Source organism: Gopherus evgoodei, chromosome 14 (genome assembly GCF_007399415.2).
Source record: "Gopherus evgoodei ecotype Sinaloan lineage chromosome 14, rGopEvg1_v1.p, whole genome shotgun sequence".
Lineage (NCBI taxonomy): Eukaryota > Metazoa > Chordata > Testudines > Testudinidae > Gopherus > Gopherus evgoodei.
Window position 1 is genome coordinate 33,366,326 of NC_044335.1, and position 26,252 is coordinate 33,392,577.

General features: G+C 46.7%; 1 protein-coding gene across 12 annotated transcripts in view; it reads right to left on the minus strand.

Annotated features, from left to right (window-relative positions):
- CEP250 (centrosomal protein 250) overlaps positions 1-26,252 on the minus strand; it is a 156,733-nt gene that overhangs the window by 51,707 nt on the left and 78,774 nt on the right. For all 12 annotated transcript variants that reach the window (XM_030533040.1, XM_030533039.1, XM_030533043.1 and 9 more), the window contains 4 exons: positions 16,091-16,284; positions 9,323-9,450; positions 8,957-9,126; positions 5,126-5,305 (listed from right to left, as the gene is read on the minus strand). In XM_030533040.1, the coding sequence (XP_030388900.1) occupies positions 5,126-5,305; positions 8,957-9,126; positions 9,323-9,450; positions 16,091-16,284 (672 nt within the window). The remainder of the gene's footprint in view (positions 1-5,125; positions 5,306-8,956; positions 9,127-9,322; positions 9,451-16,090; positions 16,285-26,252) is intronic.

A 26,252-nucleotide genomic window follows, 5' to 3' on the forward strand; every position in this document is an offset into this window, starting at 1 on the left:
ATTTGAGCAGACGATGGAGCACAGACATGAGGAGGCTGAAGGGATAAGCTCAGATGTGCAGATAGAAGCAGGACCAAAGAATTCTGAGGAGAGACTGCTGGGTGAGGAAAGTGGACGGTGGAAGCATTGACTAAGAGAACCAGGCAGAGGAAAAGATGGGCCAGTGAAGGAGAAATAGAACTCAGGAACAAGTTTGCAGAGTTGGAAAATGAAGAAGGGGCACAGCAGGTGGTCGATGAAGGAGAGAGGGCAAGGAAAAAGAGAAGAGCTGATAGTCCTGCAAGAGGAGGGGAGGAGTCAATGGAGGCAACACCAGATACGAGCCCCAGGAGGATTGCAAGGGGGAATAGGAATCGAGAGGACTTGCAGCCGGTGGATGCGGGAGATAGACCGGAGAAGCGCACTGTCACCAGGAAAAGGCAGGTCTACATGATTGGAGACTCCTTACCGAGAAGAATAGACAGGCCTGTGACTAGAGCTGATCGGCAGAACAGAAGGGTGTGCTGTATGCCAGGTGCTAAGATACAGGATGTGGACCTGAGGCTGAAAAGGATACTAGCGGGAGCGGGGAAGAATCCATTGATTGTCCTTCATGTGGGAATGAATGATATGGCTAGATACTCTCTGGAATGTATCAAAGGAGACTATGTCAGACTGGGGAAGACACTTAAGGAAATTGAGGCTCAGGTGATCTTCAGTGGGATTCTGCCGGTTCCTAGAGAAGGGCGACAAAGGTGTGACAAGATTATGGCGATCAACAGATGGCTCAGGCAGTGGTGCTATAAGGAGGGCTTTGGGATGTACGGTCATTGGGAAGCATTTACGAACAGAAGACTGTTCTCTCGGGATGGACTTCACCTGAGCAAGGAGGGAAATAGACTTCTAGGATGGAGGCTCACTGACCTGATTAAGAGAGCTTTAAACTAGAAATTTGGGGGAGATGGTTGGGAGATGTTCGGGAGATCTCCACGCCGGAATTTAACCTTGAGAGGCAAGTAAACAAAGTAAGAAGGGATACAGCCATGGACAGAAGAATTGGCATAAGGAGGAAGAGTAGTGTAGATAACAGACTAACAGGTGATGTTGGTGGTAGAATGTCTGTGCCTAACAGGGTACAGAATGTGAGTGAAGCCAAACGGCAAAAATTAAGATGTCTGTACACTAATGCGAGGAGCCTAGGGAACAAAATGGAGGAACTAGAGCTACTGGTGCAGGAAGTGAAACCGGATATTATAGGGATAACAGAAACGTGGTGGAATAGTAGTCATGACTGGAGTACAGGTATTGAAGGCTATGTGCTGTTTAGGAAAGATAGAAATAAAGGCAAAGGTGGTGGAGTAGCGTTGTACATCAATGAGGAGGTTAACAGTAAAGAAATAAGAAGTGATGGAATGGACAAGACAGAGTCTGTCTGGGCAAAAATCACACTGGGAAAGAAAGTTACTAGAGCCTCCCCTGTGATAGTGCTTGGGCTGTGCTACAGACCGCCGGGATCTGATTTAGATATGGATAGAGGCCTCTTTAATGTTTTTAAGGAAGTAAACACTAATGGGAAATGTGTGATCATGGGAGACTTTAACTTCCCAGATATAGACTGGAGTACAAGTGCTAGCAAGAATAGTAGGGATCAGATTTTTCTGGATGTGATAGCTGATGGATTCCTTCACCAAGTAGTTGAAGAACCGACAAGAGGGGATGCCATTTTAGATTTGGTTTTGGTAAGCAGTGAGAACCTCATAGAAGAAATGGTTGTAGGGGACAACCTTGGTTCGAGTGATCATGAGCTAATTCAGTTCAGACTAGATGGAAGGATAAACAAAAATAGATCTGGGACTAGGGTTTTTGATTTCCAAAGGGCTAACTTTAAAGAATTAAGGAAATTAGTTAGGGAAGTGGATTGGACTGAAGAACTTGTGGATCTAAATGTGGAAGAGGCCTGGAATTACTTTACGTCGCAGCTGCAGAAACTATCGGAAGCCTGCATCCCAAGAAAGGAAGAAAAAACCATAGGCAGGAGTTGTAGACCAAGCTGGATGAGCAAGCATCTCAGAGAGGTGATTAAGAAAAGGCAGAAAGCCTACAAGGAGTGGAAGAAGGTTGGGATTAGCAAGGAAAGCTATCTTAGTGAGGTCAGAACATGTAAGGATAAAGTGAGAAAGACTAAAAGCCAAGTAGAGTTGAACCTTGCAAAGGGAATTAAAACCAATAGTAAAAGGTTCTATAGCCATATAAATAAGAAGAAAACAAAGAAAGAAGAAGTGGAACCGCTACACACTGAGGATGGAAAGGAGGTTAAGGATAACCTAGGCATGGCCCAATATCTAAATAAGTACTTTGCCTCAGTCTTTAATAAGGCTAATGGGGAGCTTAGGGGTAATGGAAGGATGACAAACGGGAATGAGGATATGAAGGTGGATATTACCACCTCTGAGGTAGAAGCCATATTTGAACAGCTTAATGGGACAAAATCGGAGGGCTCGGGACAATCTTCATCCGAGAATATTAAAGGAACTGGCGCATGAAATTGCAAGCCCGTTAGCGAGAATTTTTAATGAACCGGTAAACTCAGGGGTTGTACCGTATGACTGGAGAATTGCTAACGTAGTTCCTATCTTTAAGAAAGGGAGAAAGAGTGATCCGAGTAACTATAGGCCAGTTAGTTTGACATCTGTAGTATGTAAGGTCTTGGAAAAAAATTTGAAGGAGAAAGTAGTTAAGGACATTGAGGTCAATGGTAATTGGGACAAAGTACAACATGGTTTTAACTCCACCAGAGAGGTCCTTTGGGGCCATCTGCTTGTCCCAAGTCAGGATAAAGGAGGAGGGTTGGGCCTGGGGCTAGCAACTCCACCTCGTAAAAAATCAACCTGCTACAGAAACGCCAACAATAGAGACAACAGAGACTTTTACCCTGGAAAAAGAACGGTCTTCAATTCGAAGATGCATGACGCTGGGTGGTAAAAGCCGTGAGGAAGTCACTAAGCCGATTACCCTTCTTGCAACCAGGAGGATTACCATAGGCACATGGAACGTGAGGACCATGTACGAGTCAGGAAAGATGGCGCAGGTTGCAGCTGAGACATACACTACGTAAGCAGCCAACTAACATCACCAGACAGGCACTGCGGTGGAACCCCCAAGGCAAGCGGAAAAGAGGCTGTCCAAGAAACACCTGGCGATGCGACCTTCAGGCTGATAGCAAAAAAATGGGTTATACTTGGAACCAGCTAGAGCGAATGGCCCAGGATAGAGGACTCTGGAGATCTGTGGCTGGCAGCCCATACCCAGATTGGGGTGACGGGCATGAGTGAGTGACAACATGGTTTTACTAAAGGTAGATCGTGCCAAACCAACCTGATCTCCTTCTTTGAGAAGGTGACAGACTATTTAGACAAAGGAAATGCGGTAGACCTAATTTACCTCGATTTCAGTAAGGCATTTGACACAGTTCCACATGCGGAATTATTAGTCAAATTGGAAAAGATGGGGATCAATATGAGAATTGAAAGGTGGATAAGGAACTGGTTAAAGGGGAGACTACAACGGGTTGTACTGAAGGGTGAACTGTCAGGCTGGAAGGAGGTTACTAGTGGAGTTCCTCAAGGATCGGTTCTGGGACCAATCTTATTTAACCTTTTTATTACTGACCTTGGCACAAAAAGCGGGAATGTGCTAATAAAGTCTGCGGATGACACAAAGCTGGGAGGTATTGCTAACACAGAGAAGGACCGGGATATCCTGCAGGAAGATCTGGACAACCTTGTAAACTGGAGTAATAGCAATAGGATGAAATTTAATAGTGAAAAGTGCAAGGTCATGCACTTAGGGATTAATAATAAGAACTTTAGATATAGATTGGGGACGCATCAGTTGGAAGCAACTGAGGAGGAGAAGGACCTTGGGGTATTGGTAGATCACAGGATGACTATGAGCCGCCAATGTGATATGGCTGTTAAAAAAGCTAATGCAGTTTTAGGATGCATCAGGCGAGGTATTTCCAGCAAAGATAGGAGGTGTTAGTACCGTTATATAAGGCGCTCGTGAGACCCCACCTGGAATACTGTGTGCAGTTCTGGTCTCCCATGTTTAAGAAGTATGAATTCAAACTGGAACAGGTTCAAAGACGGGCTACTAGGATGATCCGAGGAATGGAAAACCTGTCATATGAAAGGAGACTCAAAGAGCTTGGCTTGTTTAGTCTAGCCAAAAGAAGGCTGAGGGGGGATATGCTTGCTCTTTATAAATATATTAGAGGGATTAATATTAGAGAGGGGGAGGAATTATTTAAGCTTAGTACCAATGTAGATACAAGAACAAATGGGTATAAACTGGACACTAGGAAGTTTAAACTTGAAATTAGACGAAGGTTTCTAACCATTAGAGGAGTGAAGTTCTGGAACAGCCTTCCAAGGGGAGTAGTGGGGGCAAAAGACATATCTGGCTTTAAGATTAAGCTTGATAAGTTTATGGAAGGGATAGTATGATGGGAGAGCCTAATTTTGGCAGCTGATCTTTGATTATCGCCAGATAAGTATGCCCAGTGGTTGGTGATGGGATGTTGGATGGGATGGGATCTGAGTTACTGCAGAGAATTCTTTTCTGAGTGCTGGCTGGTGAGTCTTGCCCACATGCTCAGGGTTTAGTTGATCGCCATATTTGGGGTCGGGAAGGAATTTTCCTCCAGGGCAGATTGGCAGAGGCCCTGGAAGTTTTTCGCCTTCCCCTACAGCGTGGGGCATGGGTCACTTGCTGGTGGATTCTCTGCAGCTTGAGGTCTTCAGACCACAATTTGAAGACTTCAATAACTCAGGCATAGGTTAGGGGTTTGTTATAGAACTGGATGGGTAGGGTTCTGTGGCCTGCTTTGTGCAGGGGGTCGGACTAGATGATCACATTGGTCCCTTCTGACCCTAGAATCTATGAATCTATGACACAGACTTTCATGGGCAATCACCTGATCTGGGTTGGTAAATCCTGATTTCCTGTGCTAAAGAGAAGATATTTTATCACCTTCAAGAAGCCTCTTACTTCTGCCTAGACACCTGGGTTATGGGAAACTTCACCGGTCAGGAGACCAAAGATGTCTGTTGTTTAAATGCACACGTTTCCCTCCCAAACCCTTTACCTCTTGCCTGGCATTTTCAGCCCTAGCTCGCTCCTCTTCTCTCTGAGATTGCATAGTAGCAGCCTCCTGCTTCAGCTCCAACAGCTTCTTCTCATAAGCACCTTCTGCCTCTACTTTCTCTTGGGCTGAGAGCTCCCACATCTCTTTCAGCTCTGCGCGGTGCCATTCCTGCTCACTCTTCTAACAATCAGAAAAAGAGCCATTAGGTGCTTCAGACTTAGGCCACCTCGTCATATTACAGCTTGCTGATATGGCACCAGCCAAAGGCCCAGGTCACAGTTCCCTCCACCAACATGAAGCATCAACAGCATACACATTACTTGCAGTGCTGTGGGCAGGGACAGAAGAAGTTATTTTCCAAGGGGACTCGTAGTGACCTTGGAGGGGAAACAGCACCCCACCTCCCTCCACCTACTGACCCTCCCTCCTGTGAGGATTTTCTCCCTCTGTTCCTGTAGGATTTTCCACATCACCATCCCCAGTATTTGCTTCTACTCTTATTTCCTGTAATCCCAGAGCTTAATTCAACATTTTGATTAATGCATAATAAGCGTAAACTGCATACAGAATGAGGAGACCCGCTCCCATGATTCAGGCTGGGCCAGACACTGTGGAGCTACTCCATGGCCTCCCTCAGCCAAGTCCAGCAGGAAAGGAGCACAGGTTCCTGCAGCTCTTCTGAGGCTCCTCCTCACTTCTGCCTTATTACACCCCTTGGGCAACCTGCTGCAATATCCCAGAGCCTCAGGTGACTGTTTCATATCAATCTGTGAGTCTAGGCAGAATTTCAACCCCTGGTTGTCAGGCCTTCTGAACATAGTTGATTGCAGAGCCAGTCCCAGAGCCCTCCTGAACTTGGGGTTGGATGTGGTGCCCCATGGCAGGTCACATAATAGCAGCAGCAGCAGGGAAGAGCCTGAGAAAGGAGCCTTTGCACACCTGCAGGAGCCACTTTCAACCACTGCTGCCTGGCCCCAGCAAGGAGTTGAAGAGGAAGGGTACTCACGCCTATCACCACCAGCCACTGTCACTAGCTATGTGCTCCCTATGCCTCCTCAACCAGAGGAGTGACTTGATCATGCATCCCCAACTAGCCACTGTATGCAGCATGTTACCAGTAGCAAACCATTAAGCAACAGTAGCCACAAACAGCATGCATGAAATCTCTCTTCACATACACCAACTGCTGACTAATTTCATGTAACTGAGCTACTGGGAAAAGTCACCATCTGTTTGTGGGTACAGGGGCTGTGTAAAGAGTTTTATGTGTCTAGTTCATCCTGCCCTACTGTGCCTGGGTGTCAACGCTGAGCAATTTCTCCTTCCATTTCCCAGTCTTGATCCCACACAGCATGGCTTCTCCAGTACCGGATAAATAAACAGCAATACAAAAAAAACCGACTGTATTTGATCACATGACAAGTAACATTAGGACAGGGTTAAAGTGAAATGATAAACTCCCTCCAAGGCACTGAGATACAGCTTTACTTACATCTCCACTGTGTCACTGGGTTGGTTATTTCTACCAAATTCACAGTTGTGAAAAATGCATCACGGTCGTGAAAATCTGGTCTTTTGTGTACTGCTACCCTATGCTATACAGATTTCACAGGGGAGACCAGCATTTCTCAAACTGGGGGTCCCAACCCAAAAGGAGGTTGCAGGGCAGGGGTTACAAGATTATCGTAGTGGGATCGTGGTATTGCCACCCTTACTTCTGCTCTACTTTCAGAGCTGGGTATCTGGAAAGCACTGGCTGCTGGCCAGGTGCCCAGCTCTGAAGGCAGCACCGTCAGCAGCAGCACAGAAGTAAGGGTGGCAATGGACGGTCTGAGAGTGGTGGCTGCTGGCCGAGGGCCCAGCTCTGAAGGCAGCAGCACAGAAGTAAGGGTGACAATACCATACCATCCTTATTTCTATTCTGCTGCTGGCACTGGCGCTGTCTACAGAGCTGGGCTCCCGGCCAGCAGATACCGCTCTCCAGCCACCCAACTCTGAAGGCAGCGCTGTGGTCAGCAACAGCACAGAAGTAAGGGTAGCAATACCATGACCCCTCTACAATAACCTTGCAATGTCCCCATTACCCCCTTTTGGGTCAGGACCCCTACAGTTACAACACTGTGAAAGTTCAGATTTAAATATCTGAAATCATGAAATTTACAATTTTTAAAATCCTATAACCATGAAATTGGCCAAAATGGACTGTGAATTTGGTAGGGTCCAAGTTATTTCCTCTCTCTGATCAGGTCTGTACGGCAGAGTTAACTCGGAGGATCAGTACCCGGGTTGGTCTAATTCAGGTGTGAGCAGTCACACTGCAGAGCCATATGAGAGTTGCTGTGTCTACAGTGGATGAATTCACCCATGTGAGATGCTAAGACTTCTGGCGGTACATCCTATGGTTCTCTGTGCTGTCCCAAGCTGAGCTGCTCTAATTCTTTCCCAGTGAATTGTGGGAGAATCCCACAATCCTGGGCACACGGGGAGAATTGTGGGAAGGTGCTGGAGGACTATCTGCACTTGAGAGGTTTAGCCTGTGTCCTCACTGCAAAATAGGTATGTTACCAACCTGGGTCAAAGTGACACCTGGGCTTAAGCCTACAACCCAGGATGGATCAGCTAGACCAGGCGGAAAGCACTATCAAGCTAGGGTGAGAGGTCTGAGTTTTCAGCTGAGACGTGGGTTAGGGACCATATGTGAGTAAGAACTCAGGTTAAATCAGCAATTCAGCACTTTGTCAGAACTTCATGCCTTTGTTTCCTGTTGCCCCCAATCTAATCTCTTCAGGTCCCATTGAAGCTCAGCTTTGACACCACCGTGTTTCTTCCCCTCCTCTGTGGTATTGTCTGCAAATTGTTCACAATTATATTCCCCTTGAACACCCAATAAAGAATGAGGCTTGATAACAAACTTCACCTCCAGGGCAATAGCCCAAACAAGCAAAGGCATGAGAGGAAGCTCTGCTTGAAGAGTAACACATACTGAGAGACTGTGTTGTTTCACTTGATTGCCTCTATGATGTAAGCAGCCCCAGGATCCACTTGGAAAAGCTATGTGGACCGGCATAGGTCTGCAGACCAAACTTTAGGAACACCATCATACCCAGCTGTACACGCAGCCATGACTGACAGACCCATATTAAACAGCAACTTTAATTTACAGCTGTCAAATTATTCATAACATTTATTCCACGAACATCACCCTCTTCTGCTTGAAGAGCATCTGCAAACAAGTTAAAGTTTTCCCAAATTTGTTCATTGTTTCATGAACGTTGTGTGCATACACATCATAGTCTATGGATTGCTTAAAAATGGTCCACTGCAAATATCTGCTATACAGATATACTTCTACTTTTCCTCTATAGGATAGATTATGTAACAAAGGATTTTCAAAATTGTCTGAGGGATCTGGATGCCCAATTCCTATTAGAAATTAACAGGCATTGAGATTCTCATTCTCACTGTACTTAGTGGTCTTCTATTTTTTGTTATCCCCAAAGTCATGATCACAAAGTAATTGTATGAACATAGCCATATACTGGCAGCAAGTCTGTACATGAAGCACATGCACCTCAAAGGGACAAAACAAAGCTTTAGAGCTTTGGAACGTCCTAGCTGTCTTGCAGTGGAATGGAATCCAGCTTACAAGGTGTTGTTAGTAAATCATACAAGTCTGCAGTGGCAAACATTGTACAGGAAGGGTCAGTATGGTGTCTGAGGGGAGCAATAAACATTAATGAAAACATTAAAAATGGGCCCAGGGGATGGCCTGGTCTTAACCATTCAAATCCACTGCCTTTGCTCTTTGACAATGGCCATCCTACCACCTACCAGCTCTTGCAGGAGCTTGTTCATTTCCTCCTCGTACGCAGCTTGACGAAGGCTAAGGGTATCTTGATATTGCTGCTCTGTCCGTGACAGCTGCTGTGCCATATCCTCCCGCTCCCGCTCCATTGAGGATCTCTCTGTTTCCAGCTCACAACGAAGGCACTTCACTTCTCCTGCAGAAGAGGAGACACGGCAAGAGTGTGAACCCCTCTCCCTTCCTTGAGTTATTAAGGGCTCAACTGCACCATGCCAGAGCCTTCTCTGTCCCAGACAGGGAAAGGGCCATGTCCATCTCTCACTCCCCAGAGGCCCCTCTGCCCCATCCACAGAAGGGGCATCTCCGGTGGGCTGTGCTTCTCAGCCTCTTACCTTGTATCACCTCTTTGGCCTGGGTGACTGTTTGAACCTTGATTTCCAACTGACCCCTAGTGACCTCCAACTGAGACACCTGCTGCTGAGCTTCGAACAGGCTGGATTCTAAGATCTCTTTTGCTGATCTACAAGATATAAATACAGAGCAATAATTAATCTCTTGCACTTGCAGTGTAGCTGTAGTCATGTCAGTCCCCAGATATTAGAGAGACACAGTGGATGAGATAGTATCTTTTACTGGACTAACTTCCGTTGATGAGAGAGACGAGCTTTTGAACTTACACCGAGCTATTCTTCAGGTCTTGGATTCTGTACAGAGTGTCACAGCTATACATATGGTGGAACACATTGTTTATCGTAAGTAGTTAACACATATTTCAAGGGACCATTCCAGGTAAAGTGAAGTTAATGGGCCACTTCCATGCAGTCCATTTCCATGCTGATGACACCACTCCCAGAACTCAATCACCTCCCAGCACAGTGGAGATGATCAAGTGCCTCTCTGCTTGTTTATATAGTAATTGCCAAAGTGTTGTCTATCAGGATCTACTCTGTGGCATTTTGGAGGACTGGTGAGAATGCTATCTAAGCCAGTCTGATGGCGCTCGGTTCAAAAACGTTTGTGTGGAGCTTGAAATCATCCTGGGACTACAAACCTAGCATTTACAGGTGGTGTAAGTGGGCCCCCCACCTTGTCCCTGACAAATCTGTGACCAGTGTCATCATCATGGAGGGGGCCACTGATGACTTCAATGCCAGGGTTGGTACTAGTGCCAATGCTGATGCCAGTGCCAGGTCAGCTTTTGATGCCTCTTTTTCTGCAGAGATCTTCAGAGTTGTCTGCCTGCTAGAGGGAGTGCTGGAAGATGTGGGTTTGGCCATCAAAGGGGTCTTCAAGCTTGGCCTTTCTGGATCAGATGCCACTCTCATAGATTGCTCCAGAAGATGGAGTTTCAGCCTTGTACCCCCTGACTTGCTACTTCTTGCAGAGAAGAGGCAGACAGAGCACTGGCTTGGGACATGAGACTTTCTCAAGCAGAATAGGCATCTGCAGGGCCCATCTTTCAGAGGAATTAGCTAACTGCAGGGCAGACAAGGCTTTAAGCCTGTAGGTTTTGAATTTCCCATTCTAAGAGTCTATGCAGGGGGCCTTTGTATGGGGGGACCTGGACACCAGGGTCTCCAGGCAGCTTTTGGTTCAACAAGTGCTAGAACAGACTAGGGAACAAAAATAAATAATGAAGATGGTTCTGAGGAATCTAAGAAGATTTGAAGGACTTTTTTTTTTTTTTTGAGAAATTTAGCTGGAGCTAAAGTCCATGGGTCTGATACTGCTAAGTTCTGTTTCACTACCAGGAGCAGTAAGAGGGAACTGTGGGAGGGTTGTGGCTTTTATAGCCTCATAAAGCAGCATGCAGCAGTACAGGATGCATGTGTAGCCTCTAATTGACAGTGCTCTTCAAAAAAATCTGGTTCCGTGCATAAGGGCACAGCGCATCTAGTGCTGGGGTCCACACTGACACTATCATAACTATGAAGGGAAGGGTAACAGCCCTCCTGTGTACAATACTATAAAATCCCTCCTGGCCAGAGACACCAAAATCCTTTTACCTGTAAAGGGTTAAGAAGCTCAGGTAACCTGGCTGACACCCAGACCCAAAGGATCAATAAGAGGACAAGATACTTTCAAATCTTAGTGGGGGGAAGGCTTGTGTTTGTGTGCTCTCTGATTTGAGGGCTGTTCACTCTTGGGACTAAGAGGGACCAGACATCAATCCATGCTCTCCAAATCTTTCTGAACCAGTTTCTCAAATTTCAAACTTGTAAGTAACAGCCAGGCAAGGCGTGTTAGGTGTATCTTTGTTTTCTCAACTTGTAAATGTTCCTTTTCGCTAAGAGGATTTACCTCTGTTTGCTGTAACTGTGAACCTAAGGCTAGAGGGGGTTCCTCTGGGCTCTCTGACACTGATTACCCTGTAAAGTTATTTTCCATCCTGATTTTACAAAGATGATTTTTTACCTTTCTTTCTTTAATTAAAAGCCTTCTTTTTTAAGAACCTAATTGATTTTTCCTTGTTTTAAGATCCAAGGGGGTTGGATCTGGACTCACCAGGAACTGGTGGGGGAAAGGGAGGGGGAATGGTTAATTTCTCCTTGTTTTAGGATCCAAGGGTTTGGATTGGTGTTCACCAGGGAATTGGTGGAGGAGTCTCTCAAGGCTACCCAGGGAAGGGTTATAGTACTTGGGAGGGAGATATTCTGGGGGAGGTAGACAGAGTTTCCCAAATAACTCTTAAATGATTTGGGTGGTAGCAGCAAAACCAGATCTAAGCTGGTAATTAAGCTTAGGGGTTCTCATGTAGGTCCCCATATCTGTACCTTAGAGTTCAGAGTGGGGAAGGAACGTTGACAGACACATACACAAAGAACAGCCATGAGTATCAAAAGCTGTAAGGAGACCATAGTCAATATCAGAGAACTGCTTTGGATGGATAACTGCTGTTAGACAGAATCCAAGAATTTCTGTGTACTGATATATGATGTATGTGTGAAAGTAGATGTCTTTGATGTCAAAAGCCACAAATCAATCTCCTGGACTCAGGGAAGAAATCACAGAAGCCAAAATCACCATACAAAATTTGAACTTTCTGATGTACTTGTTTAGTTTTTGAAGTCAAAGGCATCACCAATATAAGCTAGCCATTTCTGGAAACCTCTAAAAATCACCTAGAAGGGACGAAGAACAATTTCTAACCACTTCACAAGAGAGGCAGAAGATGGAACAGCTTGTTCTCTAGGTCCAGTAACTATCTCTTGTTTTTCTACAAGATAAACTCTAGGGATTATTTTGGGGAAGTTCTATGACCTTTGTTACACAGAAGTTGGACTAGATGTGTGAAATTCTATACCTTGGGGAGCACCCTGTATCCCCCATATTCTTTACTTATATATAACTGTGATATTCCTATAAACCAGGCCATGTGAGGTATCAGGAAAAAGATAATGATCTGCTGAAAGTCATTGTTCTATCTAAATATTTATATCATTGGCACATATGAAGTTATGAGATTGTGGTGTATGGTTGTCACTAAAACATGCTATAAGTTGGGGAATTGGCCAGATGTTAGCTCCCTAGAGACTCTGAGACAACAGCAAGGAAAGTAACCAACATGTGGGCAGGTGTCCAACAACCATCAACCGCCACTGTCCAGCAAGAGAGCTACAATGCAATGACTCACCTGCATGAGGCCACACCAAGGGGAATTGTTCGACCTTGCCTGGGGACGCAGCAATGCCCACCAGATATGCCTGGTCTTGTGTTCTCCAAGCACATGGGACTAAAGGTCCAAAACAGAACACAGTGGCCCCATACTTGGCCTTTCTCCTCCCCCCACCTAAGCTGCAAGCAACACGGACACTCAGAAGACTGAAGACTCCATCAGAGGAGACTGGCCCAGATTTCTAGGGGAAAACCTATGTACTATGAACTGCAATTTCCAGTGGGGTGATATCTTAATCTAGATGTTGCCCAGTCTAATAGGGTTGAGAGTTTAGATTGCGTGCTTATATTTTATTTGCTTTGGTAGCTAACTCAGACTTTTTGCCTCTCACTTAAAATCTATCCTTTGTAGTCAATACATTTGTTTAACTGTTTACCTTTACCAATGAGCTTGCCTGAAGTGTTTGGTAAATCTGCTCAGGTTTACAAAGGCTGGTGTATATCCACTTTCCATTGGTGAAGTGGTGAACCAATTAATTAATTTGCATTGCTCAAGAAAGGGTCTCGAGCAGTGCAAGATGGTATATTCCTGAGGTTCAAGGCTGGGAGCTGGGAGGATTTGGCTGCTGCCTTTCTCCGTGTGATTCATGAGTGGCTTGGGAAGCATTCATGCAATCATGCTGGGTGTGGGGCTCCACATGCCATTGTGCTGAGTGATAACAGCGCCTGGAAGGGTTTGCTACATGTCACTTGCAAAGCATTGTGAGAGACAGGCCAGGCTGGAGAGTTAAGGGGGCACAACGGTCCTACCACCCCAGGCTGCACCCTGGAGATCCTGTCACAGGATGACCACAATGGTCCCATATGGCCCTAGAATCTATGATTCTCCTGTTCCTCTTCATAGAATCATAGAAGATTATGCTTGGAAAAGACCTCAGGAGGTCATCTAGTCCGACCCTCTGCTCAAAGCAGGACCAATCCCAACTAAATCATCCCAGCCAGGCATCCCATCCTAGTCAAGCCTGGGCCTTAAAAACCTCTAAGGATGGAGATTCCACCCCCACTCTAGGTAACCCATTCCAGTGCTTCACCACCCTCCCACTGAAATAGTTTTTCCTAATATCCAACCTAGACCTCCCCCACTGCAACTTGAGACCTTTGCTCCTTGTTCTGTCATCTGCCACCACTGAGAACCACCCAGCTTCATCCTCTTTGGAACCCCCCTTCAGGTAGTTGGAGACTGCTATCAAATCCCTTCTCACTCTTCTTTTCTGCAGACTAAATAACCCCAGTTCCCTCAGCCTCTCCTCCTAAGTCACGTGCCCCAGCCCCCTAATAATTTTCGTTGCCCTTCACTGGACTCTCTCCAATGTGTCCACATCCTTTCTGTAGTGGGGGGGCCCAAAATGAGATGCAATACTCCTTTTCCTCACATCAGAGAACAGGGCTGGAAGGGACCTCCTGAGTCATTGAGTCCAGTCCCCTATTATTGAAGGCAACCACATCACCTAATCTCAGCCATAAATGTAGCAAGAGCTATCTTAAAATTAACTGGATTTCTTGCCCTTGCAACTCCTATTGAAAGACTGCTCTAGAACCTCATTCCTCTGATGGCTAGAAACTTTCTTTTAATTTCCAGCCTAAATCTATTCATGGCCAGTTTATACCCATTTCTTCTTGTGCCAACATTGTCCTTTAGTTTAAACAGTTCCTCTCTCTCCCTGGTGTTTACTCCCTAATTTATTTATAGAGAACAATCAGATCCTCCTTCATTTTCCTAGGCTAAACAAACCAAGCCCTTTGTCTCCTCTCATAAGATAGACTCTTCATTCCCTGAATTATTCTGGTAGCCCAGATACTTAAGAACCATACTCTTCCATGGCAACATGGCAACTAACAGTAAACTCTCTCTGGACCAGAGGATCACTCAGATATTTGATCCTGATGCAGAAGCAAAAATAGTGTAATATTGCTGGGATATAATCATATATGTTGTGACACATATACACATATATATGAATACGTTGTAATACGTTATAGGCCAGTGGGCCTAGTGTGTGTGAAGTATGCTTGAGATGAGTACGTGGGTTGCGTGCTGGCAACCGAAGGAAGGATTTAAGGCTGCGAATGGTCAAGGACTGTTCTGTGCAAAACAACTTCTTGTGTCAATGGGAAAAATAAAGAATCAGCAGAAAAAGGAATAACATCAGTGGTGTTGTCACAGCAATGTATTCGCTACAGCTGTGGAGCTGTGGACAAAAATTGAGGGAAATGAAATGCCTTAGATTATGGTGGCCTGCCCAGGACTGTTTTCTTGGCAAAGGTAAAGGACAGATGATGCAACGGAATGGACTATAAATGGTTGTCTATGATATCTGCAATTTGGAGTCAGACATCGATCCAGAGCCCTAATTTTGAAGAGGTGTGCAACGCTCGCTGCCCAGGCCTTATGACTGGAAGCGGACCTCAACTGGCCATCGGGACTTCGGTCTAATTGTCAGACTCTGATGCAGGATGAAAGGGGTATGAATGTGGAGTGAGTGGGGTTTACACGGTAATCAATAAAAGTATTTAGAGTATTATATACCAAAACTGTGCCCGGCATCAGCCTGCTCCCCCATCCAACAGGGAGACCCCTATGAAGACCAAACAATTTCTCCTTGATGCCAGTTCCGACAGGTCAGCAAGGCTTAGGAGTAAAGGATCCATAAAACAGGGAAGGACTAGAAATCAAAAGAGGCAGGAGAGGACCAAGGGAAAATGGAATCTCTGTCTGTGGCACATTCCTACAACCTCCCCATCATTCCCAACATAAGCAAACATAGAAATGGATCCCTGAAGGTTTCTGGGTTCCCAGCACCTTCAGAATAAGTCTCTAGCTCCATCTTAGTTGGATGTGGGACTGACTCTGACTGTCTTCAAGTCAAAGCCTTGGATCCAGAAGTGCCCGCTCCAAAATCTGTGGAGTTGTAATCAGGGAATGGTGTCTGCTCAATCAAGAGTGCAGCCTGCAGAAAACTCAGCCTCTGAAGCCTCAGACTCCGTTCCACAGTCCCAATAAGCACTTGGATCCAAGCAAACAGCTTGTGCTAAAGAGGATGGCCCAGGGACAGCTCACTCTGTCAGAGCTGAGGAACCAAATATCGAAAAATTATACTGGATTGTTTTGGAGTTTACCCAGTACTATGTTGCAGGAAAGGGACATGGGCGGATACTTCTGCTTCAGTTTATTAAGCTTGTACCAAAAATAAATCCTCACTGGGACTTCGGGTTTTCTCTTGTGACTGCTATTGAGCTGCTGTCCGGCTGAGCAAACCCTGGCCCTGGCACATGGATATTAAAATGGCCCTACCCCTCAGAGGTGGTGAGGCTGTTTGTAAAACATATAGTGATCCTCAGATGGAAAGCGCTCTCTCAGGGCATGTCTTCACTATGGAGGTAAGTCGACCTATGCTATTCCAGCTACTCAGTGCTGAGTGATATTACAACTAGATCCATCAAATATATATGTGTGCTGCACAAGGCCCCCACTTCCCCAACCTCACCTGAGCTCTGCCAGCTGCTCTGAAAGGCCACGTCTGTCCCGCTCCACAGCCCCTAGTCGCACCTCCAGTGTTGCCTTCTCACGCACCAGGGCTTCCTTTTCTCTGGATACTTTAGCCAATGCATCTCCACGGCGACTTGACTCCAGACGTGTTTTCTCCAAGTCAGTGCTGGATGACTCCTCCTGGCGACACATCTGGAAATGGGGGGAAAGGAGGAAATGAGCTCCTACTACTAGCCAAGATACTCTCCAGAACTCATCAGCTTCACTCTTGAGCTAGCCAGAGGAGAGAGCTGAAGGATTGAGATAATTTCCCTTCATGGTGTCACTGTGCACTGATGTACCAGGAGACAACCAGGCCTGAAAATGACTATTTGGAAATTATGCCTATGTCTATATTGGGTTGCTTGGGATAGTACTATAACTCTAGTCCCTGGGCGCATGGGGCCCCAGTAATGAGTGAGTGTTGTGAGAATATGGAATCGATCAGTGCTATGCTCAGCTGATGCGGCAACTCATGGTATCGGACGCCATCAGGTAGTTGAGGGACATCTATTTAGAACACATCACCAGACATCGGCAATACAGGAGAGGTGAGCTGGAGTGCCATTGAGAAGTGAAGTCAGGAAAGTAACTGAAATACTTCTGTGATGGATTGTATTTACTGAGGGACAACCTAGCCTAAATTCTCAATTATTGAGGGACAATCTACACACATTGCTATATTTGCTTTCCATAATCTACTCTTAGCATACCTCTTATAAGTGATGTGCCCAAATATTTGGATGCTAATACTTTTAACTGTATCGATGAATTTATTAACTCTAATTTGGGGTACTACAGATTATGTACTATATGTATTTTATGACTTTTAAACCAGACTTTATACTTTTGGATAATTTAAGCATTCTACCCAGAAGTACAGATACTCTTTCCTTAACCTGTGTATTAGACAATTTTAACATTAGCTCCAGCTACCAACACATATGGCTATGGCTGCTGAAGTGTTTCCATGCAAAGATCCTGTATTAAACTTTCCAAAGCTTTCACCTTTCAAGCTGAAATCTTTTGAGAGCCCTGGTCAAAGTATGCCTGAAGGTGACTTTTTGAAAAGTTTGAGCAAAGACAGTTTAGGGGGTGTCATAACTCTAGTCCCAGATTTGGACCTTAGCGTCCAAAATATGGGGGTTAGCATGAAAACCTCCAAGCTTAGTTACCAGCTTGGACCTGGTACTTGCTGCCACCACCCAAAAAATTAGAGTGTTTTGGGGCACTCTGGTCCCCCTGAAAAACCTTCCCTGGGGACCCCAAGACCCAAATCCCTTGAGTCTCACAACAAAGGGAAATAATCCTTTTTCCCTTCCCCCCTCCAGGTGCTCCTGGAGAGATACACAGACACAAGCTCTGCGAATCCAAACAGAGTGACTCCCCCTCTCCGTTTCCAGTCCTGGAAACAAAAGCACTTTCCTCTTCACCCAGAGGGAATGCAAAATCAGGCTAGCAAATCCAACACACGCAGATCTCCCCTGATTTCTTCCTCCCACCAATTCCCTGGTGAGTACAGACTCAATTTCCCTGAAATTTCCCAGTAAAGAAAACTTTAACAGGTTTTAAAAAGAAAGCTTTATATAAAAAAGAAAGAAAATACATAAAAATGGTCTCTCTGTATTAAGGTAACAAATACAGAGTTAATTGCTTAAAAGAAATGTGAATAAACAGCCTTATTCAAAAAGAATACAAATCAAAGCACTCCAGCACTTATATTCATGCAAATACCAAAGAAAAGAAACCATATAACTTATTATCTGATCTCTTTGTCCTTACACTTAGAAACAGAAGATTAGAAAGCAGAAACTACTTCTCCAAAGCTCAGAGAAAGCAGGCAGACAGAAAACAAAGACCTCAGACACAAAATTCCCTCCACCCAAAGTTGAAAAAATCCGGTTTCCTGATTGGTCCTCTGGTCAGGTGCTTCAGGTGAAAGAGACATTAACCCTTAGCTATCTGTTTATAACAGGGGGTGTTTGTCCGTTTGTTAATTTCTCTCTTCTCTTCTTCCTTAGGGCTTGAGGAAGGGCTCCCACTTAATCAAAGTTGTGTTATCTCCTTTCCTAAAAGTTTATTGGTTAATTTTGAAAACAGGTACAATCTGATACTCCATTTCCACCTGCAACCGGGCATGATGGCTCTTTAAGGCAGGCTTCCACTTGGCCAGATATGTCAACCTAGTGGAAGGCTTCCTACTTTCCAAGAGTACCTGCTGGACCAAGGCAAAGCAACGTAACTTGGACCGACTTAACCACGCAGCAACCATGCTGTGAGGTGAAGAGACTGTAGGTCTGGATGGTGAAGTCTGCCGAAGTCCTGAGTTATGAGATCCGGCCAGAGTGGTAGGGGAACTGGGTCTGCCACTGAGAGGTCGAACAACATGGTGTACCAGTGCTGCCTCGGCCACACTGGAGCAATCATGATCAGGTGGGCGCTGTCCCTGCGGAGCTTGAGGAGGACCCTGTGGACCAGTGGGAACGGTGGAAAGGCGTAGAGTAGGCTGTTCGTCCACGGTATCAGGAATGCGTCTGAGAGGGAGCCCGGGGAGCACCCCTGGAGGGAGCAGAACACGTGGCATTTCCTGTTCTCGCGAGAGGCGAAGAGGTCTATGTGGGGAAAACCCCACTTCCAGAAAATAGAATGGATGACATCCGGACGAATCGACCACTCGTGAGACAGGAAGGATCTGCTGAGGTGATCCGCCAGAATGTTCTGAACTCCTGTGAGAAAGGACACTACCAGATCAATCGAGTGGGCTATGCAAAAGTCCCAGAGCTGGATGGCTTCCTGACAAAGGGATACCGGCTAACAGGGGAGTTTCAGTGGGAGTGCTGTTGGAGGAGCAGGTTTTTGTGGTTTTTGTAGTTTGTGGTGTTTGTGTGTGAGTGAGTGTGTGTGCAGGCTGCTAGGGGCTGTGTGCTGGGAGCGAGGCTGAGCCCTGAGTTGGGGGCGGGGCTTACCTGATTAGGGGTCCTATATAAGGAGCCAGGCACTCAGGCAGCGGCACAGTCAGCTGCAGCGGCACAGGAGGCGGCGAACAGAGCGGCTAACAGGGGAGTTTCAGTGGGAGTTTCCAGGGGGAGGTTACAGGGGAGACCAAGGCAGAGGAACCAGGAAGGCAGACCAGAGAAGAGGCAGGGGTCTGCCAGCAGCCCAACCCTTGTTGGTGGCCTGCGGTGTGGTGTGAGGCGTGGATTGCCAGGCACAGAGTTGGAGCGCTACGATGGAGGCGGAGGTAGCAGGTGCAGACACACTGAGGATGACCGGATGCGGTAGCTGTGGCATGTACATGGTCCTAGAGGGGACACCTGAAAGGAGTTTCATCTGCATGAAGTGCCACCTGATAGAGCTGCTGGAGGAAAAGGTAAGGGGACTGGAGATGCAAGTGGAAACTCTGGCTGAGTTTAGAAGGGGATTTGAGCAGTTGATGGAACACAGACATGATGAGGCGCCGGGGACAAGCCCAGACGAGCGGATAGAAGCAGGACCAAAGGACTCTGAGGAGGGGCTGCTGGGTGAGGAAAGTGGACGGTGGAAGCATGTGACTAGGAGAACCAGGCAGAGGAAAAGACGGGCCAGCGATGGAGAAATAGAATCAGGAACAGGTTTGCTGAGTTGGGAAATGAAGATGGAGCACAGCAGGCTGCTGAAGGACAAAGGGCGAGGAAGAAGAGGCGAGCAGCTAGTCCTGCAGAAAGAGGGGAGGAGTCGATGGAGGCAACACCAAGTGTGAGCCCTAGGAGGACTGTAAGGGCGAATACAAATCGAAAGGAATTGCGACCACCTGCTGTGGGGGATAGACCGCAGAATCGCACTGTCGCCAGGAAAAGGCAAGTTTACGTGATTGGAGACTCTTTACTGAGAAGAGTGGATAGGCCTGTAACTAGACCTGATCGGGAGAACAGAAGGGTGTGCTGTCTGCCAGGGGCTAAGATACAGGATGTGTACCTGAGGCTGAATACGATCTTAGCGGGAGCGGGAAAGAATCCGTTGATTATCCTTCATGTGGGAACGAATGATACGGCTAGTTACTCGCTGGACTGTATCAAGGAGGACTATGCCAGACTGGGGAAGAGGCTCAAAGACATCGAGGCTCAGGTGATCTTCAGTGGGATTCTGCCGGTTCCTAGAGCGGGGCGACGAAGGAGTGACAAGATTATGGCGATCAACAGATGGCTTAGGGAGTGGTGTTATAAGGAGGGCTTTGGGATGTACGGTCACTGGGAAGCGTTTACGGATAGACGACTGTTCGCTCAGGATGGACTTCATCTAAGCAAGGAGGGAAATAGAATTCTAGGATGGAGGCTCGCCGACCTCATCAAGAGAGCTTTAAACTAGGAAGTTGGGGGAGATGGTTGGGAGATGTTCGGGAGATCTCCACGCCGGAATGTAACCTGGAGAGGAAAGTAAACAAAGTGAGAGGGGATACCCTTGCGGTCCCAAGATTTGATCCAAGGAAGAATAGTGGAGTAGAAACCAGAGTAACGGGTGATGCTGGTGGTAAAAGGTCTCTGCACGACGGGGGAAAGAATGTCACTGATGCCAAACGCCGAAAATTAAAAGGTCTGTACACCAATGCGAGGAGTCTAGGTAACAAGATGGAGGAACTGGAGTTACTAGTGCAGGAAGTGAAACCGGATATTATAGGGATAACAGAAACCTGGTGGAATAGTACTCATGACTGGAGCACGGGTATTGAAGGCTATGTGCTGTTTAGAAAAGACAGGAAGAAAGGCAAAGGTGGTGGAGTAGCCTTGTACATCAATGATGACATTAACTGTAGCGAAATAATAAGCGATGGAATGGATAAGACAGAGTCTGTCTGGGAGAAAATCACATTGGGTAAAAAAGCAACTAGAGCTTCCCCTGAGATAGTGCTTGGCGTGTGCTACAGACCGCCGGGATCTGATTGGGATATGGATAGAGACCTCTTTAATGTCTTTAATGAAGTAAACACAAAGGGGAAATGTGTGATTATGGGGGACTTCAACTTCCCGGATATAGACTGGAGGACGAGTACTTGCAAGAATAATAGGGGTCAGATTTTTCTGGATGTGATAGCGGATGGATTTCTTCATCAAGTAGCTGAAGTACCTACGAGAGGAGATGCCATTTTAGATTTGGTGTTGGTGAGCAGTGAGGACCTCGTAGAAGAAATGGTGGTAGGGGACAACCTTGGTTCGAGTGATCATGAGCTGATTCAGTTCAAACTAGATGGAAGGATAAACAAATGTACATCTGGGATTAGGGTTTTTGACTTCTTGAGGGCTAATTTTAAAGAGTTAAGGAAATTAGTTAGGGAAGTGGATTGGACAGAGGAATTAGTGGATTTGAATGCGGAGGAGGCCTGGAATTACTTTAAGTCGCAGCTGCGGAGACTGTCGGAAGCCTGCATCCCGAGAAAGGGGAAAAAAACCATGGGCAGGAGTTGTAGGCCAAACTGGATGAGCAAACAACTCAGAGAGGGGATTAGACATAAGCAGAAAGCTTACAGGGAGTGGAAGAAAGGCAGGATCAGTAAGGAAAGCTACCTTGGTGAGGTCAGAACATGTAGGGATAAAGTGAGGAAGGCTAAAAGCCGCATTGAACTGGACCTTGCAAAGGGAATCAAAACCAATAGTAAAAGGTTCTACAGCCACATACATAAGAAGAAAACAAAGAAAGAAGAAGTGGGGCCGCTATACACTGAGGATGGAATGGAGATTAAGGATAACCTAGGCATGGCCCATCATCTAAACAAGTATTTTGCTTCAGTTTTTAATAAGACTAGTGAGGAACCTTGCGATGATGGAGGGATGATAAACGGGAATGTGGATATGGAAGTGGATATTACCGCAACTGAGGTAGAGGCCGTACTTGAACAGCTCGATGGGACGAAGTCGGAGGGCCCGGACAATCTCCATCCGAGGATATTAAAGGAACTGGCGCGTGAAATTGCGAGCCCGTTAGCGAAAATTTTTAAGCAATCGGTAAACTCGGGGGTTGTGCCGTATGATTGGAGGATTGCTAATGTAGTTCCTATTTTTAAGAAAGGGAATAAAAGTGATCCAGGTAATTATAGGCCTGTTAGCTTGACGTCTGTAGTATGCAAGGTCTTGGAAAAAATTTTAAGGGAGAAACTAGTCAAGGACATAGAGGTCAATGGTAATTGGGACGAATTGCAACACGGATTTACTAAAGGTAGATCATGCCAAACCAATCTGATCTCCTTCTTTGAGAAGGTGACGGATTACTTAGATAAAGGAAATGCGGTAGATATAATTTACCTAGATTTCAGTAAGGCGTTCGACACGGTTCCGCACGGGGAACTGTTAGTCAAATTGGAAAAGATGGGAATGAATATGAAAGTTGTAAGTTGGATAAGGAACTGGTTAAAGGGGAGACTCCAGAGGGTCGTATTGAAAGGTGAATTGTCAGGCTGGAAGGAGGTCACTAGTGGAGTCCCTCAAGGATCGGTTTTGGGACCGATCTTATTTAACCTTTTTATTACTGACCTTGGCACAAAGAGCGGGAATGTGCTAATAAAGTTTGCGGATGACACGAAGCTGGGGGGTATTGCTAACACGGAGAAGGACAGGGATACTATTCAGGAAGATCTGAACCACCTTGTGAACTGGAGTAATAGAAATAGGATGAAATACAATAGTGAAAAGTGCAAGGTTATGCATTTAGGAATTAATAATAAGAATTTTGGATATACGTTGGGGGCGCATCAGTTGGAAGCGACGGAGGAGGAGAAGGACCTTGGGGTGCTGGTTGATAGCAGGATGACTATGAGTCGCCAATGTGATACGGCTGTTAAAAAAGCAAATGCGATTTTGGGATGCATCAGGCGGGGTATTTCCTGCAAGGATAAGGAGGTGTTAGTACCGTTATACAAGGCGTTGGTGAGACCCCATCTGGAATACTGTGTGCAGTTCTGGTGTCCCATGTTCAAGAAGGATGAATTCAAACTGGAACAGGTTCAGAGACGGGCTACAAGGATGATCCGAGGAATGGAAAAACTGCCTTATGAAAGGAGACTCAAAGAGCTTGGCTTGTTTAGCCTGGCCAAAAGAAGGCTGCGGGGAGATATGCTTGCTCTATATAAATATATCAGGGGGGTTAACGTTAGGGAGGGAGAGGAATTATTTAAGTTTAGTACTAATGTAGGCACGAGGACGAATGGGTATAAACTGGATATTAGGAAGTTTAGACTTGAAATTAGACGAAGGTTTCTAACCATTAGGGGAGTGAAGTTCTGGAACAGCCTTCCGAGGGAAGTAGTGGGGGCAAAAGACTTTCCTGGCTTTAAGACAAAGCTTGATAAGTATATGGAGGGGATGTTATGATAGGATTGCTATTTTGGGCAATTGATCTAGGATTTCCACCAGATAGGTCTGCTCAATGATCTGCGGGGAGTTGTTGGATGGCATGGGAACTGAGTTACTGCAGAGAATTCCTTCTTGGGTGCTGGCTGGTGACTCTTGCCCACATGCTCAGGGTTTAGCTGATCGCCATATTTGGGGTCGGGAAGGAATTTTCCTCCAGGGCGGATTGGCAGGGGCCCTGGAGGTTTTTCGCTTTCCCCTGCAGCGTGGGGCACGGGTCGCTTGCTGGTGGTTTCTCTGCAGCTTGAGGTCTTCAAACCAATTTTGAAGATTTCAATAACTCGGTCCTGGGTTAGGGGTTGTTATAAAATTGGATGGGTGGGGTTCTGTGGCCTGCCTTGTGCAGGAGGTCAGACTAGATGATCAGATTGGTCCCTTCTGACCTATGAGTCTATGAGTCTATAAACATGGCCGTTGTGTTGTCCGTGAACACTGATACACAACGGCCTTGGAGATGCTCTCGAAACACCTGGCACGCTAGACGAACCACCCTCAGGTCCCGCACATTGATGTGTAAGGTTAGTTCTTGAGCTGACCAGAGGCCTTGAGTGTGGAGGCCCTCGAGGTGGGTACCCCAACCCAGAGATGACGCGTCGTGGTTAGGGCCATCAAAGGTTGCGGAGGATGGAATGGCATCCCTGCACAGACTATGATGGGAGTCAGCCACCAGGTTAGGGAGCCTAAAACATTCGGGGGAACAGTGAGTATCGAGTGACAGTGAGTCCCAGCCCGGCCGGTATACTGAGGCAAGCCACGTTTGAAATGGACAGAAGCGTAGCCTGGCGTCTTTGGTCACGAAGGTGCAGGCGGCCATGTGACCTATTAGGCTGAGACAAGCGCGAGCTGACGCTGTCAGGAAGGTTTGGAGGCCTCAAATAATTGTAGCCATCGCCTGAAAACGAGGTTGCGGCAGGCAGGCTCTGGCCAGGCTGGAGTCCAGAATTGCCCCAATGAAGTCTATTCTCTGTGTGGGTATCAGAGTAGACTTCTCTATGTTGATCATCAGGCCTAGGCTCCTGAAGAGGTCTTTGACGATGTACAGGTGATGTCTCACTTGTGACTCGGAGGTCCCTCAAATGAGCCAATTGTCGAGATACGGGTAAATGTGCACCCGACGCCAGAAGGAGGCGGCGACTACGGCCATGCATTTTGTGAATACTTGCGGAGCCGTAGAAAGGCCAAATGGAAGGACCGTGAATTGAAAATGTTGATGGTTGACCACAAAACGGAGGTACCGTCTGTGTGGTGGGTAAATTGTGATGTGGAAATATGCGTCCTTCATATCGAGGGCGGCATACCAGTCTCCGGGATCCAAAAACGGGATAAGGGTCCCCAGGGATACCATGCAGAAAAGATGGTTACTCACCTTTGTAACTCTTGTTCTTCGAGATGTGTTGCTCATATCCATTCCAGTTAGGTGTGCGCACGCCGCGTGCACGTTTGTCAGAAGATTTTTACCCGAGCAACACTCGGTGGGTCGGCTGGGCACCCCCTGGAGTGGTGCCGCCATGGCGCCGGATATATACCCCTGCCGACCCAACTGCCCCTCAGTTCCTTCTTGCCGGCTACTTCGACAGTGGGGAAGGAGGGCGGGTTTGGAATGGTTATGAGCAACACATCTCGAAGAACAACAGTTACAAAGGTTAGTAACTGTCTTTTCTTCTTCGAGTGCTTGCTCATATCCATTCCAGTTAGGTGATTCCCAAGCCTTACCTAGGCGGTGGGGTTGGAGTGAGATGTGGCAGAATGCAAAACTGCTGAGCCAAAGGCTGCATCATGTCTTGACTGTTGAACCAGAGCATAATGCAAAGCAAAGGTGTGGACCGAGGACCAGGTAGCTGTGCAACATATCTCCTGGACAGGTACATGAGCCAGGAAGGCAGCAGATGAAGCCTTAGCCCTGGTAGAATGCGCAGTGATGTGGCTTGGGGAAATATGAGCCAAATCATAACAGGTGTGGATGCACGCCGTCACCCAAGATGAGATCCTCTGAGAGGAAACAGGTAGGCCTTTCATTCGGTCTGCTACTGCGACAGAGTTGGGGCGTTTTACGAAACGGTTTTGTCCGCTCAATATAAAATGTGAGTGCTCTACGGAAGTCCAGGGAGTGCAACTGTTGCTCCCGTCGCGTTGAGTGTGGCTTTGGGAAGAAGACCGGGAGAAAGATGTCCTGATTAATATGAAAGGCCAAAACCACCTTAGGGAGGAAAGCCAGGTGTGGTCGCAACTGCACCTTGTCCTTGTGGAACATAGTGTACGGCGGATCCACTGTAAGAGCCCTAAGCTCAGAGACTCGTCTGGCTGATGTAATGGCTATGAGGAAAGCTGTCTTCCAAGACAGGTATAGTAGCAAGCAGGTTGCTAACGGCTCGAATGGGGGAGACATAAGTTTGGTTAAAACCAGGTTGACGTCCCAGGTCGGGGCTGGGCGGCGTACTTGAGGGTATAAGCACTCCAAGCCCTTGAGGAACCTCGAAACCATAGGGTGTGAGAAAACAGAACGACCACCTTCGCCTGGGTGGAAGGTAGAGATGGCTGCCAAGTGTACCCTCAGTGATGATACTGCTAGGCCCTGCTGTTTGAGAGACCAGAGGTAGTCCAAAATAGAGGGGATCGAGACCTCAGTGGGAGTAAGATTAAGCTTTTTGCACCAGCGGGAGAAACGCTTCCACTTGGCCAGGTACATTGACCGGGTGGAAGGCTTCCTGCTACCCAGGAGAACTTGTCGTACTGATTCAGAGCAAC